The sequence below is a fragment of the Myiozetetes cayanensis genome, unplaced genomic scaffold (assembly GCF_022539395.1).
Source record: "Myiozetetes cayanensis isolate MyiCay16 unplaced genomic scaffold, myiCay2020 scf1, whole genome shotgun sequence".
NCBI classification, from domain to species: domain Eukaryota; kingdom Metazoa; phylum Chordata; class Aves; order Passeriformes; family Tyrannidae; genus Myiozetetes; species Myiozetetes cayanensis.
Genome location: NW_026086604.1, coordinates 117,589,261 through 117,605,867, shown reverse-complemented (window position 1 = coordinate 117,605,867; position 16,607 = coordinate 117,589,261). Strand labels below are relative to the sequence as shown.

The window sequence follows — 16,607 nt, the reverse complement described above, 5'->3', positions numbered from 1 at the left end:
TTCTAAGATCTAGAATGGGTCACTGAGTGTTTGGCTTTGCCTTAAATGTTTAGATAAAGAGTCAAATATTTCAAATTAACAGGAAAAAAGGCAGCAGTGTCTAAGAGAAAAAGAGATTTCTACAGAGTTCCTCAATTTAAGAATAAAATAGATATAATTGTTAATAACTATAAAAACAAAATTTGAGGAAAGACTAGTGGTTTGGATATTAATATAATTGTACCTTTTTTGTCATAAGAATATGGACTTTCTTTGTCCACAAATCAACAATAGACTTAATTGTAAAAGTCACAGTGTAAAACCAGATAACACATCACACATGAGAATTACATATTTTCCCATACAATTAAGTTTGTGCCTTCCATTTTCATGTGTACTCACTTCTCCCAGAAAGGTGGGGGTTTTTTCAGTCTGTAGGGACAAAAGATGCTTTTTCGAGCATATTTACTGACCTGACAACATCAGAAGGTTTCTTTTGAAGAGAATGCAAGAAAGTCCTCAAATCCATCAATCTTGTTGCAAAGAAGTATGTATGCACTTTCTGAGAGCCACACACATGGATTATTTTGGTTTTAAGGAGCTTGGTTCTACTTGAACACATGTTCTTCAATATTATTATTATTATTATTACTACTACTACTATCATTATTTTAAACCTTCTTGCCTTATCCTTATGAAAGGCAGGACTCTGCATGCTATTGGCCAAAGCCATAAAACAGGAGTCCACATATAAGAGCTTGGTCCAACTTACTAATAATAACTACATACAACGCCAGTGGAACTACAAGAACATTCAGTGATGAAAGAGAGTGGAGTGACAAGTATGCCTGCAACCCATACTTGTGGAACAACTCACAAGCTGAAGGAGCCATGTTTGAGAGACCAGAGTCAAGTTTCATTATGTCATACAGGAAATACATGAATTTTGAAAGTGTTAGTCCGCTTCTTTCAGCCTTCCAGATTCTTCTGGATGCCTCTGGAAGGATGACAGGTCACAGCTCAGAAGATTCTTGAAAACAACTGATGTAGTATGATAATTACTACACCACAGTAATATGGCACATAGTATGAACCATTCTTCACCTTTACTTTCAGCTTCAACAAAGATTATTTTATTTGCATTTAAAAAATGGAGTAACTGCTAGTGCAAAACCAAGAGCAGCAAATATGAAGCTGAAACATACGCAATCGTTTTTATTTTTTATAGTTCGTTTCAGTACAGTTTCCACAAATCTGATTCCACCCCTCCTTTTTCCCTCCTTTTTCACCTTATATTTCAGGATATTTCTTTTTTTTTCTGGAGGGGGGTGGAACTCACCATCACTGCCTTCTTAGTTTTCAATCATTTCCAAATTTTCCATTTTTCAAATGTCTAGGTGTGCCCAGCAGTATGAATGGGCACAATAGTTGACCTCACTCAGTTGCTGCCGCTGCTTTGTTCCACTAGGAGCTGGCCAAGAATCTGACTGCCTACCTTCACGTGGGTCCTTTGTTCTACACCTAAACAAGTCACGCCTAATTTGTACAGGCCTAAAGAATGACACAACCAAATAAAGTTTAGCAACACTTCTTGAACTCTGTAAATTATACCAACAATTCATACCACTGAATTGCATTTCCTCAAATATTTTGCAACTAAGTGCAGGCTCCGATGTCTCTTTTTTTTTTTTTTTACATTCATGCATGCAAATGCACATGAATTTGGAGAAATTTATCCTTGCTTGTAGAAAACAATGGTATAACTTTGATTTTATTGATAAATGCCAAAAGAAAACTAAAGTGTCGGCATTGGCAAGTTTCACCATCTGTACATAGTTCTATGATGTGAATTAGAAACACACCACAAGAATTTTTTTAAAAAGTAATACATCCTTCTTAAGAATCAAATGTACTCTAATAAAAAGAATAAGACTGAATATAAATTTCACAGAAATCAGAGTAAGTTATGCAGTAACAACTACAGGCTATATAAATTAAACCACCCATTTTGCTGGACATAATGAAATCTCATTTTTATTAATAATTTGTTGAATTGGAAAAAAAATTCTGACTTCGATTCTGAAATTCTGAAGAAAGTAAATAGACTAGAATCTTCTTGACCTTCAAATAAAGCAAATCAGAAAATGCAAACTCTACTCTTTGTAGACAACTCTCATGCTCATTAGAGAGTCAGAGCCTCAGAAAGTTATCAAACTTCAAAAACATGCTCTCCCAAGGTCAGATACATTTGCAGTGAAACAACCACCCCATCTAATTTCATGTTAGCAATTTCCTAAATAAAATAACACTTTTCCAGACTTAGACAATGAGGAGAGGAGGGAAACTATATTTTCTCCTCTGTGAGGGTGCTGTGGTGCAACATAGCAAATTATTATTTTAACACAATTTTTAAACAATCACATTGTTTGAACTTATAAAACCTTGGCAATCTTGGGAAGTTTCAAGTTGCATTTTCCCTTTCAGCTGAACTGTTATGGCTGCATAACTTGATTTAAACAGGCATAAGAAATGTATGAGCTTGTTGTGCCTTGTTGTAACATTACTTGCCTATTACGACTTACATATTTGCACTTTATCAGGAGGCACACTGTAGCCTACACATTTGAACCTCCTTGTCCAGAAACAGACACTTCAACCACTGCAAAAAGTGAAGCTTTGCACAGGCTTTTTGACCTCGCACTGTGACCCTCATACCAGCATCCACAGGCTACAGGTCATGACCTCAAGAATTAGCATCATGGAAATAAGAGCCCTTCCAGGTTTAGTTACAGAACAGAACACTGTAGCAACAAACCCTCGGACTTCTCTAAACTGAACTCTGCAGCTTTGTTTTAACTCCACTGGAAGACAATAGATAACCCACACTTCAGTTTTCATTACTTGCACACTAAATCATCTCCTCTCCAGCTAAAGGTCTGAGCTCCCGCTGCACTATGAAAACATTCATTCAGTGTGGATCGAAAGCCAATATCATATTGCCACTAGATGATCCTATTAAAAGGTTAAAGAAACATCACTATGGAATTGAAGACTTTTGCAACGTTAAGAAAAAACGCTGAAATAAGTCATCCCTGTTAAAATGTTATCTCCTAAGCAGGCTACTTTGCATACACTTCCTCCGGGGAAAAAGACCATGCATCACATGGTCTTTTGCAAGGCTACACTACTGCTAATAAAGCTCCGCTTATATTAAATTGATATCAAATAACCTCCACAACAAGGCTCCATCATGTGTTAAATCCTGAACCATATTTCTAAACTGGTCTTTCCATCGGCAAGAGCTCTCCGATGCGCGCAGCTGACGGGAAGGGGACCCAGCTGTGGAGCGAGGGATCCGGGAGCGCCGGGCCGCCGTTCCCCGCTTCCCGCGGCAGGGGGAGCCAGCGCCCTCGGCCTCGGGCGGCGAGCGGCACCGGGGAAGCGCCAGGGAAAGGGACAGGGACAGGGAAAGGGGCACGGGACTCACCTTCCTCCGGGAACTCCCGAGAGTAACTGTAGGGAGGAGAAGGAGAAGAAACATCATAAAGCAGTGCACACTTGCAAGCCCCACGGTGCCAGGACATGGCGCAGAACAAAAGCTACTTTTCAACAAGTTGCATAGTTGAAACTTAGCGCGGCAAGTTTTTCCTTTAAAATTCGGAAGCCTTTATCTTTGGCTTAAAGTATTCACTCAGTTTTTCCTTTCCCTTTGCAGCTGAGAGAATCCCAGACACTTTAATGAAGACTTGAACAAAACCAAACTCAGACAGAACAGTCTTTTCGAGGAACATACATCTACTCAGACATCTTAAGGTCTAAACATACAAAAGCATCTTTAATTTTAGAAAACCTTCTAAATGTTAACATGTTTCAAAACTTTTCATGCACAGGTAAAAGTCACTGAGCATATTTTAAAATATGGGTCAGCAAGAAAAGGAAAAAAAATAATCACAACTAGTTGTTTTAGCTGCAGTAAATTTGCAGAAATCTAAATGCAAAATGTATTAATAATTAGCCAAAAATTTAAAAGCCTAAATAAAAAATCCTTTTCAAATAAGGAGATCTAAACTTATTTAATGCCTAAAAAAAACCCTCTAGCATCCCAGGGGGAAAATGTACTGTTTCTTCAGAGTTAAAACTTGGTATTTCAGAAAGAAAAATAATCTTAGGATACATTTTGATGATACAGATAAATAATAAGGACAGAGTTACGTAAAATGGCGTTCAAGAAGCATTTATGGACTAGAGTTTATGTGAAAAGAGAGGATTTCATCAGACCTAACTGACAAATAAAATCAGCTGTCAAGATCATGTTTATGGACAATAAGCAATAGTGCATGTATCAGGTTAGTCAATAAGAAGATTCTTGCAAGTAACAAGAAGAAGAGAAATGACGGGTCTAGGGATAAGAAACTGAGAAATGCCAACAGAGATAAAAGGCCAGATCTAAGAAATAGAGCAAGTGGCAGTAATAGACACAGCCCAACATGTGGGATGTGAAAATCAAAGATGACTAGACAGTGTACATATTTTGTAGCCTGCATGAAAAGCAAAATACTGTTAACAGTGAACAGTGTTAAAGGAGATGAGGAATGAATTAGAAATTAGAGTCACAAAAGTGAATAGCAAAGGATTCGGTGTCAATTGTGCTCGTAACTGCAGGTTCCCTCCCTTTGGTATTTCATCACCCAAAAAAACATAGTTCAGTCCTAACATAGAAGAAAAAAGTCAGTAGTGCTGTATCTGTCTATAAAGGGACAAGTAACTCAATAATCCACAAAGGAAAGCACAAATAAATAAATAAAATACTGGTTCCCTAGAGGAGAGAAGTAGTTCCCTAAGCATTTACAGGCTGAATGAACAGCATACAGGCCTTCAATTACAAGAATTCGGGGCACATCTCATATCTCCCTACAGTCAGGGCCATGCAAAGAATAATGCCCTCACCAGATGATTGTGCCGTCTTTGAAATTGTAAACAAGTTGCCTCAGGGGTAGAAGAATGTCATCAAAGGAACGATTAGGGGATATCACACACGAGTGATCAATAGAAAAACACTTTGGAAACAACAGCACTTTAGAAACAATGTGAAAAGAACAGCAAGTACTGAACTATATCCTAGTTGATTAGAGTTGCAAGAAAAGAGATTTTTCAAAGAAAATTCTGTAGTGCAAATGAAACTATAGCTAAATATTCTTACTGAATTGCTGATGGAAATTAAAACTCCATAGAACAGTCTCAAATCATCCTTGACACTAAAACAAACAAGACACCCACAGCCCTCTGCTTTGACTGTCATAATACTTCACTATTTTAACACTGATGAAACAAGCTTATGATCTATAAATAGTTTTCAGTTATGTTTCAATTTTCTATTACAGAGCTAAACAACAGAATGTATAGTAAAGCAAAATCAGCATTGAATTGTGCTGTTTTACACCAGTCGAATATGGTGTTTGGAAGCTCATTCACATTCTCAAGGCATTGTATTTCTCATATTTTAATAAATCTTAGCCAAGCTGAAGTGAATGCAAGCTCTACCCAAAGAGCTTGCAATCAGGGTTCAGAATATTAAGCAATTCAAATGGGACAAATCATCCTGATCCCATTCCTTACGAAACTGTAGCAGTTTCAAGAAAGATTATTTGACAAAATCGTGACTTAGATTTTTTTAATTGTTAATATTGTTAATGTTTATTAAAAGATTATTTTAAAAATTATCACTAAGTGACTTTGTAACATATTAAAACCATGAAGCTACTTACCTTGCCTTAACATCCTCTATCTTCTTAAGAAGAAGTTCCCTTCTTTCTTTTGCTTTCTTGGATAGATTTTCTCCTTTTAGCATTTGGGAAATAAATGTTTCAACATCTAATAAAGAAAAAAAAAAAAGATAAAATAGTGCTGTAATGAGTTGTCCTGATACTACTGTGAAAAAACTAAGAAAATTATTTTCAGTCCTACTCACAGCATAGTTAACACTCATTTCAGAGTCTAAATGGGATACATTTGTTCCCTATCAACTTATGCTGAGCACAGCAAATCCTATGGTGACATTTGATTCTTGCTCACTTAATTATGCTATGTAAGTCCTAATAAATTGCAGTACTGTAACAATTACTTTCCATCACCTAAAGTAAGAGATAAAGCTAAAACATCAATATAGCCTTTATTCATGTATTCCTGCCATGTTATTTCAGAAGTTCAGGTTTCAGAGATGGTTGAGTAATTCATTATTTGAGCAGTAACAATTACCCAGCTCCTAATATAGGTCACTTACTGGTTACAGTATTTTCAAGTGTTCTCACATTGCCTCTGAACTCTCTGATTGACTAAAGATTCATATCCAAAGCCTTAATCTTGAAAACAACTAGGTAGGCATAATAACCATATCAAAAGAGTCAAGCTCAACAGTGTACTTGAAATTAAGCACACGTGCACTTGTAGAATCACAAACTAAGGCTCTAACCTGCACTCTAATTCTTTATTCTTATACAGATGATAGATTTATATAGTCGTGTAGAAACAAAGCATTCCATAAAAGTTACCACGGTTCTTTTAATATGGCAAATATCCATTCCACAGGATAAAAACAATGCAGTGTCTGAGAATTTCAGGGAGTATAACTCCTCCATCAGTATGTTTTCTTCATTAACAAAAACAATGGCAATAGCCAACTTCAAAAATTTTCTTACAGTTACCAATCAACATACGACTATCCTGAAAACAGACAAGTAGAAATACAACCAGAAAATCCTGCTTGTTAACTTAAATGTCTCACCTGTACAGAGTGATAATACAGATAATAACTGGTCACTGAATAAGAGCAAGCAAACATAAGTAAAAAACCACCCTCACACAGTGCCTGCCCACCCCCCACAGACACACACATATAGATAGATAGATAGATAGATAGATATAGATATAGATAGCTATATATACACAGGCACACTTTGGCTCACTCTACATAGATGCAAATAGACATGGATAGTACTATTTTAATCCTCTAACTTTTCCAATCAGATGAGATATTTCATTTAATACAGAAATATCAAACAGCCAGCTAAGTTCTCAAATGTTTGCACGCAAAAGTTTACATTAATATTTACTGCAGATTTCCTAAATTAAAAACTTAATTGACTGCTTTTTTTCATAAAACAGAAACATATCACACTTTATCTTACAGGCTGCAAGAAAACAAGTCAAAAGTTACCCTTTGAGAACACTAGCATAGCTACTACAAAGACATTGTTCTTTATAAATAATTTACCGGATTATTATTTAGATGTTTAGATTTCTGTCTTCACAAAGTGTGGCAAAAACATTCACTTTAAAATAGTTTAAGAGTTTTGAAGAATGATATTGTTCCCCTTCCTCATATGACAGAGAATCTTCCCCATTCTACTTTCCAGTGAAGTTCCGAATGGGGGAGACCCTCACTCAGTTCTATGGCATTCCTTCTTTAAAAGGACAGAAGGAAAGGCACTTAACGTCTATTAATTAATCCTCCAGACACACCTCCAACAGCCTCTCTGCCGTACAACGAGCACCCCCAGAAAGATTCTGTCCTAACCCATGGAAAAAGTACACATCTTCATAAATTCCAGTGACTGGAACTGCCAATCAAGCTGCCAGATGAGGACTTAGAGAATCCAAAGACACTGACCAACTATAAAATGGGTCAAAAACCCCGGTATTTTTACTACTGAGAGCAAAAACAAAAACCATCAACAATTTTTCTCTCAATGAAACCTAACAGGATTTTCCAGTACAGACCAACGTTTCACTCCAAGAGGGACAGCCTGATTAAATATTTGTTCCTTCATACTTTTACATATTTATTTCAAAAATTATATAGCAGCTTCAAAGTTCTATCTAGGCATCAATATGCAAAAATTTAGAGGAATTAGTAATGTTTATAAATCAGGAGCAATGCCTGCAAAGTAACGTTTGGACACTAATTAATCACAGAACTTGGCTTCAGAACTCTTTAATTTAAACCCAGTGGGCTTCTTCACTCGGAAAACCTAAGCTCAAAACCCAAGTGAGAATTCTCAGATCTCAGAATCTCAGGTTTTCACTCTCAAATCTTTATTCAAATACAAATGTTCAGATAATCAAGGAGTATGTGGGGAAGAGAAACCCAGTTGACTATCATAAGCAAGGATTACCACTTCCAGCTTAAAATACACTGTAAATACAGAAATTTGAGGATTAACTACACTGCTGCAAGAATTTGTTATTTTCCAAAAAAACTTGGACTTCTAAAGCAGAAATAATAGAGAATTTTCAGCCATGGAGGGACAGGGCAGAAGTAGATGCTGCATTTATTTTCAGTACACATAAGAGTTGGAAGAGACAGGCAAAGGAGAGAGGCAGAAACAGAGCAGGCATGCACAAGATCCTGACAAGTTTGTTGTTTCTAAATAGCAGCAGTTACAGAGAAGGCACCACTGGGATGGCTTCCTCTCCCATGAGATGAAAAAACTAGTTCTCAGAGGTTAGGCATCCACAGTCAGAAAGCATTGTACTCATCATGGAACACTATGACTTCCATATGTCCATAAAAACCATATGGCTTGATTCATCACAACCCCAAAATATGAAGACAGACCTGACATACACATGATCTTCAACAGGACACTAAAGAATCAGTTTACCTGCAAATATACTTTACTGTATCATAGATTTTTCTTATCTACTCACAATTACACAGAATGTTACATCTCTTGCTCAAGCCATGTTCTGATCTGGTGCTGTAAATCCATCCAAGATGTGCCAGATGCACAAGATGAGTAACATCCTAAGCTCCTCTGGACAAGAAGCCAGCAAGTTATCTAAGTTACGATCATCTCTTCACTGCCTGTACTTCCACACTGTGGAAGAATATGGCAGGAGCAGTCCCTGCTGTTAAAGAAAGCTCTATATCACTGGCTTAATATAAAGGAATGTTCCTGTAATTTCTCAGACATTGCACAAAGTGATTTACCTTGGAATGAAAACAGAACTTGGGACTTCAGTATGACAGATCCAAGCTTCATACAGTGAACTTCAAACAGAAGCAGCAAAATTTACCCATTTTTCACTACAAGTCTGGTCACTTACTTGCTCTTCCTTCTCCAGGATGATCCACAACTTGATCTCTCCTCTGCTAGGTTAATATTATACAGAAAATGAAACTACTAGTCACAAGCACTTGAGTGTAGATGTGTTTCATGCTTCAGTAGCAGTTGATCCATTAAGGAATTTAAAAAAGAATAAAAGATCAACTCCAAAAAGAAAATCCCTTTGTACACATTTCTGCTTTAAAAGCATTTTAACTAATCAATTACCCCACAGCAAACAAAACAAACTACACATCTCCATAAATTCATCCTAACAAACTAAGCAGTTAATTTAGCATCACACATTGCAGACACTCCGCTGTTCCCAGTGAAAACACTAAAATAAACAAACACTTAAAAAACCTATTTATCACCTCTTAACTTTTCTTAAGCTTGTGTTAGACTGCCTGATAGCTTGAATACCCCTACTTGTTGCTCTGTATCTTAATTCTCATGATGTTAAATTTCTTTGCACCCTCCCCCAGGGAAATCATTTGCCTGCAGAAATGAGTAAAAACTACCAAATGAAAGATCCATAAAATGCTCTGTCAATACAGGTTACTAACTGACAAAAGGAAAGTCACACCACAGGCTTGCTCTGTCCACTTCAACGAGCTCATACAGTTCAAAACTTAAGTGCCACTTCGCAGAATTAGCTAAAATGCCATTTTAATCTTATTTTCAGCTACATTTCTTCTACAAGGAGAAAAGCTAAGATTTATTTTGCATTTCGCTGTTAAAACAGTTTATGGTTCTCTTTACTTCAATGATTATAAACAGACAACACTGCAAGATTTTAATTGTTTTAAAGTCTTTGGAGTTATTTTCTTTAATGAAGGCTGAAAACACACAGATGGAATTTTTCAAGAACATTGTAAATTTTTAGCCCAAAGCAAGTGCTGTGTTAAAGAGTGCTAATCATAACAATCATAGCACTATTATTGTTTACAGGGTTTAATATTGTAATTAGAAGTCACACTTAATAAACAAACATACTTAGGACACAACTACCTCAATTTTGGGTCAGGGTGGGCCAAATAGATTCTCATAGAGGCACCCAAACACAGCATGCTGGGTCTTCCTTTCTCCTCTCCTCCAGCAGATAACCAAAACATTGTCCAATTACATTATCAAAAAATTAGTCACTTCATCATGGACACATGAGTTCTCACCATGCAAATGACAAGAGAAGAATCAGAAACTGGTGATGAGATGGGTGTGTTTCCACTCATATAGCAGGGCATGCACACAGCTCCCTCTCCATGACCCAAGGAGAATGCAAGCCCCTGTTCCAAGGCTGGACATGCATCCATCATATGACAAGGGTCATTTGTATGGGGTAACCCACCAGAGGCACTACCAGTCACACATAAAGGCAATAACAGGTTGGCAGAACAATTTCTCCAGCCACCAGCCTTTTCCCATCTCTCTCCTCCACCTCAAGGACAGAGAGAGCCAGAAGTCAGCTGCCAGCCAGAGAATGTGGGAAGGCAGGCCAGAGAAATTTGGAAGGTAGCTGCAAGCTAGGCACATTTGTTACACACACACTGTCCAAGGGTAACCAACATTAAACAGACTGCCATGTATTTTTCAGCTTTACATGGGCTGGCATTAGAAAGCCATTAATTAATTTGATTTCAAAGTTTTCATGCGATTCATTAATAGAGAACAGGTCTGAAGACAAACTATCAAGCAATATCTGCCACTGCCTGTTCTCTTGCATAAAGAAATATTTGAGGATTGTGCTTTTGCTCTCCCCCTGCCTTCCCAACTATACTTACAAGTCTCTCTCCAGAGTTTGCTAAATTGCCTTTTAAATATATATACACCTAATCAGAAACAGAACACATGATGTAAAATAATCTTGGACTGAAACTCCAAGATGTCTAAAAATACCACATTCACCCAACCTAACAAGAGGGTGAGCATTCCTTTTAGAGCAAAGTCCTGGAAAAGACTGCCTTTAGAAAGTGCTGAACCTTAAATCCCCAAAAGCAAGGTTTTGTTGCTATGTCGACACACACGAAGTAAGTATCATGAAAAATGTTGATGGTCAACAGTTTTATTAGTGATTTAGAAAGCAGAAGTAGACACAGACTGCTAAGAGTCTTCAAATGAAGTAAAGATATGACATCTCTTTTAAGAGATTAAAGAAGACAAATTGTAATCAAAGACTACATATGTCTAATCTTATTGGCTGAGTAGTTGAGCATCCTCTCTCTACATTAAAGAGGTGAGAAAAGATAAAGCTGTGTATTAACTACATCACAAAAAAACCCACCAATACAAATCATGATCAAGTTACAAAGTGATTCCAAATGAACTATAATAAAAAATGTTAAGGATTAACCTAAAGATTTACACTGTATGCCACATTATGCTGCATCTATTATGGTTTGTTGACATATGATTATGAAAGAAACGTAAACCCAGTCAGATGAGAAAGATAGACTCCATGTTAATTGAAAAAGACAAACTAAGTGAATAATGAGTATATAAAAAATAGCCTATGCCATTTTTATCACCCGTATATGACACTTATTCCCAAATTTATGACAGAGACAATTGAACTATGTTTCAAATCACTGGAGGTTATTTCTTACCAGGAATCCCTCTGTGCATTTTTTTCACCTCACTGTTTCTATTCTTAATCCATTACTATTGAAATATATACATATTACCAAAGCTGTAAATACATGTCTACTTAAAAGATGTCTACAATAATCACCCTTGTTTATCTTGTACAGATGGATCCTTCAGCAAGAACTAGTTATTTGTTAAAGCCCTGGAAACATGAAAATGATACTTCAAAAAAAGAGTAAAGTTTTAAACAATAATATCCTTTTAAATTTGAACCAGCCAATGAAGAAGAGCTATATTGTACCTAGGGGGCTGTTTCTATGACAAGAATGTAAGAAGCAAGCCCAGGAACAGCTGACATGGAAGATGAAAAAGGACTGTTCATTTTCTGGGTATCAAGGGTAAATATAACTACTGTAGCACCCAAAAATTAAAGGTAAGCTAAATTAAACTTACACACTGGATCCACTGTCTTGCATTTCTCTTCCCTTGCCCTTTTCTGCATGCTGTTTCCAAGATGCAACTAAACCAAGTGGGTAACCAATATTAATTGGAAGAAAAAAATCAGAGGAATCACACTGAAAAAGGTGATTTGGACAATACAACTCAGCACTTAAACAAGCTGAATAATATCTGGGTAGAGATGATCTCTAGGGCAAGGATATTGGTTTCTGTTTAGTTTTGGGGTTTCATTTAATAGAACAAGGAAAATAGATATTAGGATGGGATATAAGGTTCCATATGAACTAGAGAAAAATTATTATATTTTAATAGCAAAAAATATTTGTAACTTTTAAAATATGAATACAGAAGGCTCAGACAAGAAATACTGCCAAGTATGAAAGGAAAATAAATTAAAAAACAAAACAAAACACAATATTACCCACACTATACTCAAGAGTTCCAAGAAGAGGGGAAAAGATATAAATGATACATATATCTAATGATCATGACACTATCAAAATTTTTTTAAAAATAAAGAAGTCTTACCTCCAACTGAATCTTTATTACTCAATAAAGATTGAAGAAAGAACTCAAGAAATTTTTTTCCAATCAAAATGACTGAAGCCACTGGTCTGATTTACATGACAAAAGAAATAATATGGCCTTGGAGAAGATGCAACCTCTGAACTCCTTCTCAGCTATGGACAAGACAAATCTTAAGAGTGTGTATAAAAGAGGAAGGAAAAATAAAAGTGAGCAGGCCTCTAACAATCTACATAACCAATAAGAATTTAAGGCAACCAAAAAAAAAGTAACATTCCACTTTGCCAAACGCCCACAAAAAGATGCTCCTCGACACATGAACACAACAAGGGACACCTTTTCAAAAGAAGAAAAGACAAAGTGAGGCTGGGCTTCCTTCACTAAATCCCAAAATCTCAAGCATCATCTAGAAGATGCAGGGATTCGGGTAGGGAATTAAGAAGTTACATACACTACCACACATCTCCCACATGTAAAGGAGGAGATAACAGAGCAACAAAATTACTTTCTCCTCCCACCAGAAGTTCATCTCATGACCAGAGGACACTGTTTCTGTCTCCAGTGTTTCCCTCCCACCACTTGAACAAGTCAGAGGAGACAGGATGGGATTGTGCAATCCCAGTAATCCTCTGCAATAAGCCTGTTGCCACACTGACCTTTCCCCTTCAACTTTACAGAAACAGCTTCCTCCTGTTTCCAGCTAATGCAGTTAGCCCTGAGCTCAAGCTGTGTTTCTGCCTGGAACATTTCACTGCCACTGACATGCAACTACAATGACCCTGCCAGCACGTGTGACAGAATTTGGTTTTGCGTTAAAGATACAATATAGTTTAGGTTCAAAGTAAAGCACTCACAAGTCAGAAAGTTTCCTGTGCAACTTTAATTCATCCCCTGGTGTGTTTATTCCCATTATCACCATGTTTAACTATGGGAGCACTTAGTATGTTTTCCAGTAGGACCCCTACTTGTTCAGCATAGTGGGTGGACATACTCCAACCATCAATCAAAAGTAAGCAGGGATAAGGAAATCCATATGATCACTCCTCCACTTGTTGTAGAAGTTGGAAATAGTAGGCAAAAAGGCCAAGAAAAGGAAGAAGAGTAGAAGAGCATATTTATGAGATATTGTACCTCTGAGTGCCTCACTGCTAAGTGAATATCAGCCTAAAAAACAGTACTTCTTGCTAGCCATTAACTGCATATTCTCAACAGAACCTGATATGAAGAAGTGCCTGGCACTCATAATGGCCACTGAATATAGACATCCAACTTATGTTATTTTCTGGAGAAACTAGCACAGCATGGAGGCAGGTGAATTTGAATTCTAATTCTGTTCTACCATTGACTATTTCTTGCGCCCCCAATCACATCTTGTTTATTACACTGATTTTACCAACAGGAAAACAATATTCCCTCATCTCAAAGAGGTGCTGAATCAATAACTGTGAGCCATTAAAATAATACATTAAGAAGCACCTTCAAAGAAGAGCATGCAGAAATTAATAACTATCTACTCACTGCAGTCTTTGCATTGTGTAAGAGTTTCTCAATGAATAGTAAAGATATTACAGAGTTCCCTTCCTCCCTCAATTACCATACATCTTCACTACATCAATAATTTGAGCAAAAAGAAGCAGAAGACTACATAATTAAAGATTACTAGATCCTACACATATCAGTGAAAGAACTGTTCATGGAGCCTAGATTACTGTAGTTTCTAACTTTCTAACTCACTTGACTGATAACCTTAAAAAAAAAGAGGCTAACACACACAAACTGTAAAAAGCAATGCCATATTTCAGTTAAATTAAACAGGTTATTTAGTTTTAACATTGTATAACCATAATTATCCTTATATTTGTTTCCCTTTGGTAATTCTGAAAGTAAGAATTAAAATCTACAAACTATTAGTTACTATTAGTAATAATAAAACAATATTTAGAGATCATTGGTAAATCATTCCACTGTCTTCTTAATTTCAGTTCTATAGACAGCACCAAAGAAACCATCTCGTTTTCTTCCAGAAAAGGTGAACAAACACTAGATATCTGTATATAACTTAAGCTGCTGATCATAGAGACTCTGAAAGCACATATACACAATCCTTTTCAGGAAAAATAGGTGTTCTCAGTTTCACATCAAAATAAAAACTATTGTGCCTCTCTTTCCATGGCAGACTGGATAAAGAAAGGGAGAAGGACAAGTTGTGTAAACGAGGCTGAAAATCCCAGAATATCCCCTCTGCATCATATCCTCCCCCTCAAAAAAAAAAAAAAATTCTTAAAGCACTTAAAACTTTCAAGAGTTTCAAGACAAGCTTCACCCAGTGAAACCAGCACTGAAACAAACATACACACACTTCATCTGATCACAAGGTCCAGAATACAATAATGCCTAAGAAATCACCAGTTTGGAAGGGCTCTCTAAGGGTAATGTTTGTTTTTTTCTAAATGATTTAGAATCTATTCCATGATGAAATGGATTAAAAGCTTTCCTTTTTTTTTTTTTTCTGGTGGCCTTCCATGCAAATTTTACTACAGATGTTATGATCTGCAAATAACATACTTAGAAACCGCACTTAGGAAACACTTAAGGCAGCTGGCACAACATGAGATGTGGTGAGAACAATACGTTTCAAGCATTAGCTCTTACAATCAAAAGTGTTAAAAAAAGAATAGTCTTCGAAGGTGACGAGCTGTACTAGATTCTAGCAGCTCCCCAGCCATGTAATTGAGTGCTTGACCTCAGAAGGAAGATTTCGAAAAGCATGGGTAATTTGAATGGCTAAGTCAGAGCTACACGAGTTCCTGTGGCAGAAGCAGAAGTTCTCAAAAGAAAGAGAGTCCCACTGAAACTAAAATGCTCTCAGGGCAGCAAACTTTTCAATAGAGGCAACAGTAAAACCAAACTTTAAGTATACAATTTATTTCAATGAACAACAAAACAAACAAAATTTTAAAAATTAAAGTCTTGAAGGTAAAATACAACCACCCGTATTCTGAATTCCCTACTGACACTATCGCTGACAACCTTGCATGGTGAGAAATCATCGCATTCCCACGCTCCAAGGCTTCCCAGGAGCGTGGGCAGTCACGGTCAGATAAGACAACACACCAGCAACTCCAGCATCCCCTCCGTGAGCTGCTCAGCTGCTCAGCGGGGAAGTTCATTACTTCTTATCAGCTGGTTCGGGCAGTCAGCCCTGCCCGCACATCCCGGGAGGAGTCACTTCCCCCGGGCGGCTCGGGGTGCCCGGGCAGCCGCACCCCGCACACGGCAGCCCCGCAGGGCCGGCGGAGCCCCCCGACACCGCAGCCCCCCAGGGGCTCCGGGGGCCGGGTCGCTCCTTCCCCCTGCGCGAAAGGGAACCGAGGCGCTGCGGGTGCCAGGGACGGGCACGAGGAGGGGAAGTGACCAGGGAGGGGGAACCGCGGGGGGAAAGACGGAACCCCCGAGCCCGTGCAGGGGAAGCGATCGCTCCGCCGGCGCCGCGGCTCCAGGGGCTGCTCCTCCCGCACGCCGCGGCTCCCCCGGCTCGGCACACCCCCGCCGGCCCGCCCCCCTCGGCATCCCCTCCGCCCGCCCCCCGGGAAGGAAGCCCTCCCTCCTGCCCTCACCTGCCAGGAGGCTGCAGACGTCGCCGGGCACGGCGGGCCCGGCGGGAGCGCGGGACATGGCGCGGGCGGCGGGACGGGGCGCGGGGGGGGCTGCGCCGCTCGCACCGGGCCGGACCCCGCCACCGGCAGCACGCGCAGGACACGCCCCCGACCACCCCGGCACGGCCGCGCCACACGGGGCGGGGCTTACCGCCAAGGGGGCGGGGCTCCGGTCCCATGTGGGCGGGGTTTAGCCACGTGGAGGCGGGGCTTGTGCGCCGGTAGGAGTGGGATCGTGCCAGGGGGCGGGGCTTCGTGCCGCTCCCCCGCCCCTACCCGCTCGCCCCGCCTACCCCGGTGT

At 38.8% G+C, this 16,607-nt stretch overlaps 1 protein-coding gene across 12 annotated transcripts in view; it reads right to left on the bottom strand.

Annotated features, from left to right (window-relative positions):
• Positions 1–16,378, bottom strand: part of SKAP2 (src kinase associated phosphoprotein 2) — a 186,979-nt gene extending 170,601 nt beyond the window's left edge. For 9 of the 12 annotated variants that reach the window (XR_007629004.1, XR_007629000.1, XR_007629001.1 and 6 more), the window contains exons 1-3: positions 16,268–16,378; positions 5,745–5,850; positions 3,467–3,492 (exon numbers count right to left, since the gene is read on the bottom strand). Coding sequence is in view for 9 of the 12 variants with exons in the window: in XM_050316032.1 (XP_050171989.1) it covers positions 3,467–3,492; positions 5,745–5,850; positions 16,268–16,325 (190 nt within the window). In the remaining 3 variants the exon portion in view is untranslated. Of the gene's footprint in view, positions 1–3,466; positions 3,493–5,744; positions 5,851–12,123; positions 12,175–12,653; positions 12,932–16,267 lie in introns of those variants that run through there. The other 3 variants (XM_050316060.1, XM_050316052.1, XM_050316067.1) reach the window with 3 other exon arrangements.
• Between the last annotated feature and the right edge of the window lie 229 nt (positions 16,379–16,607).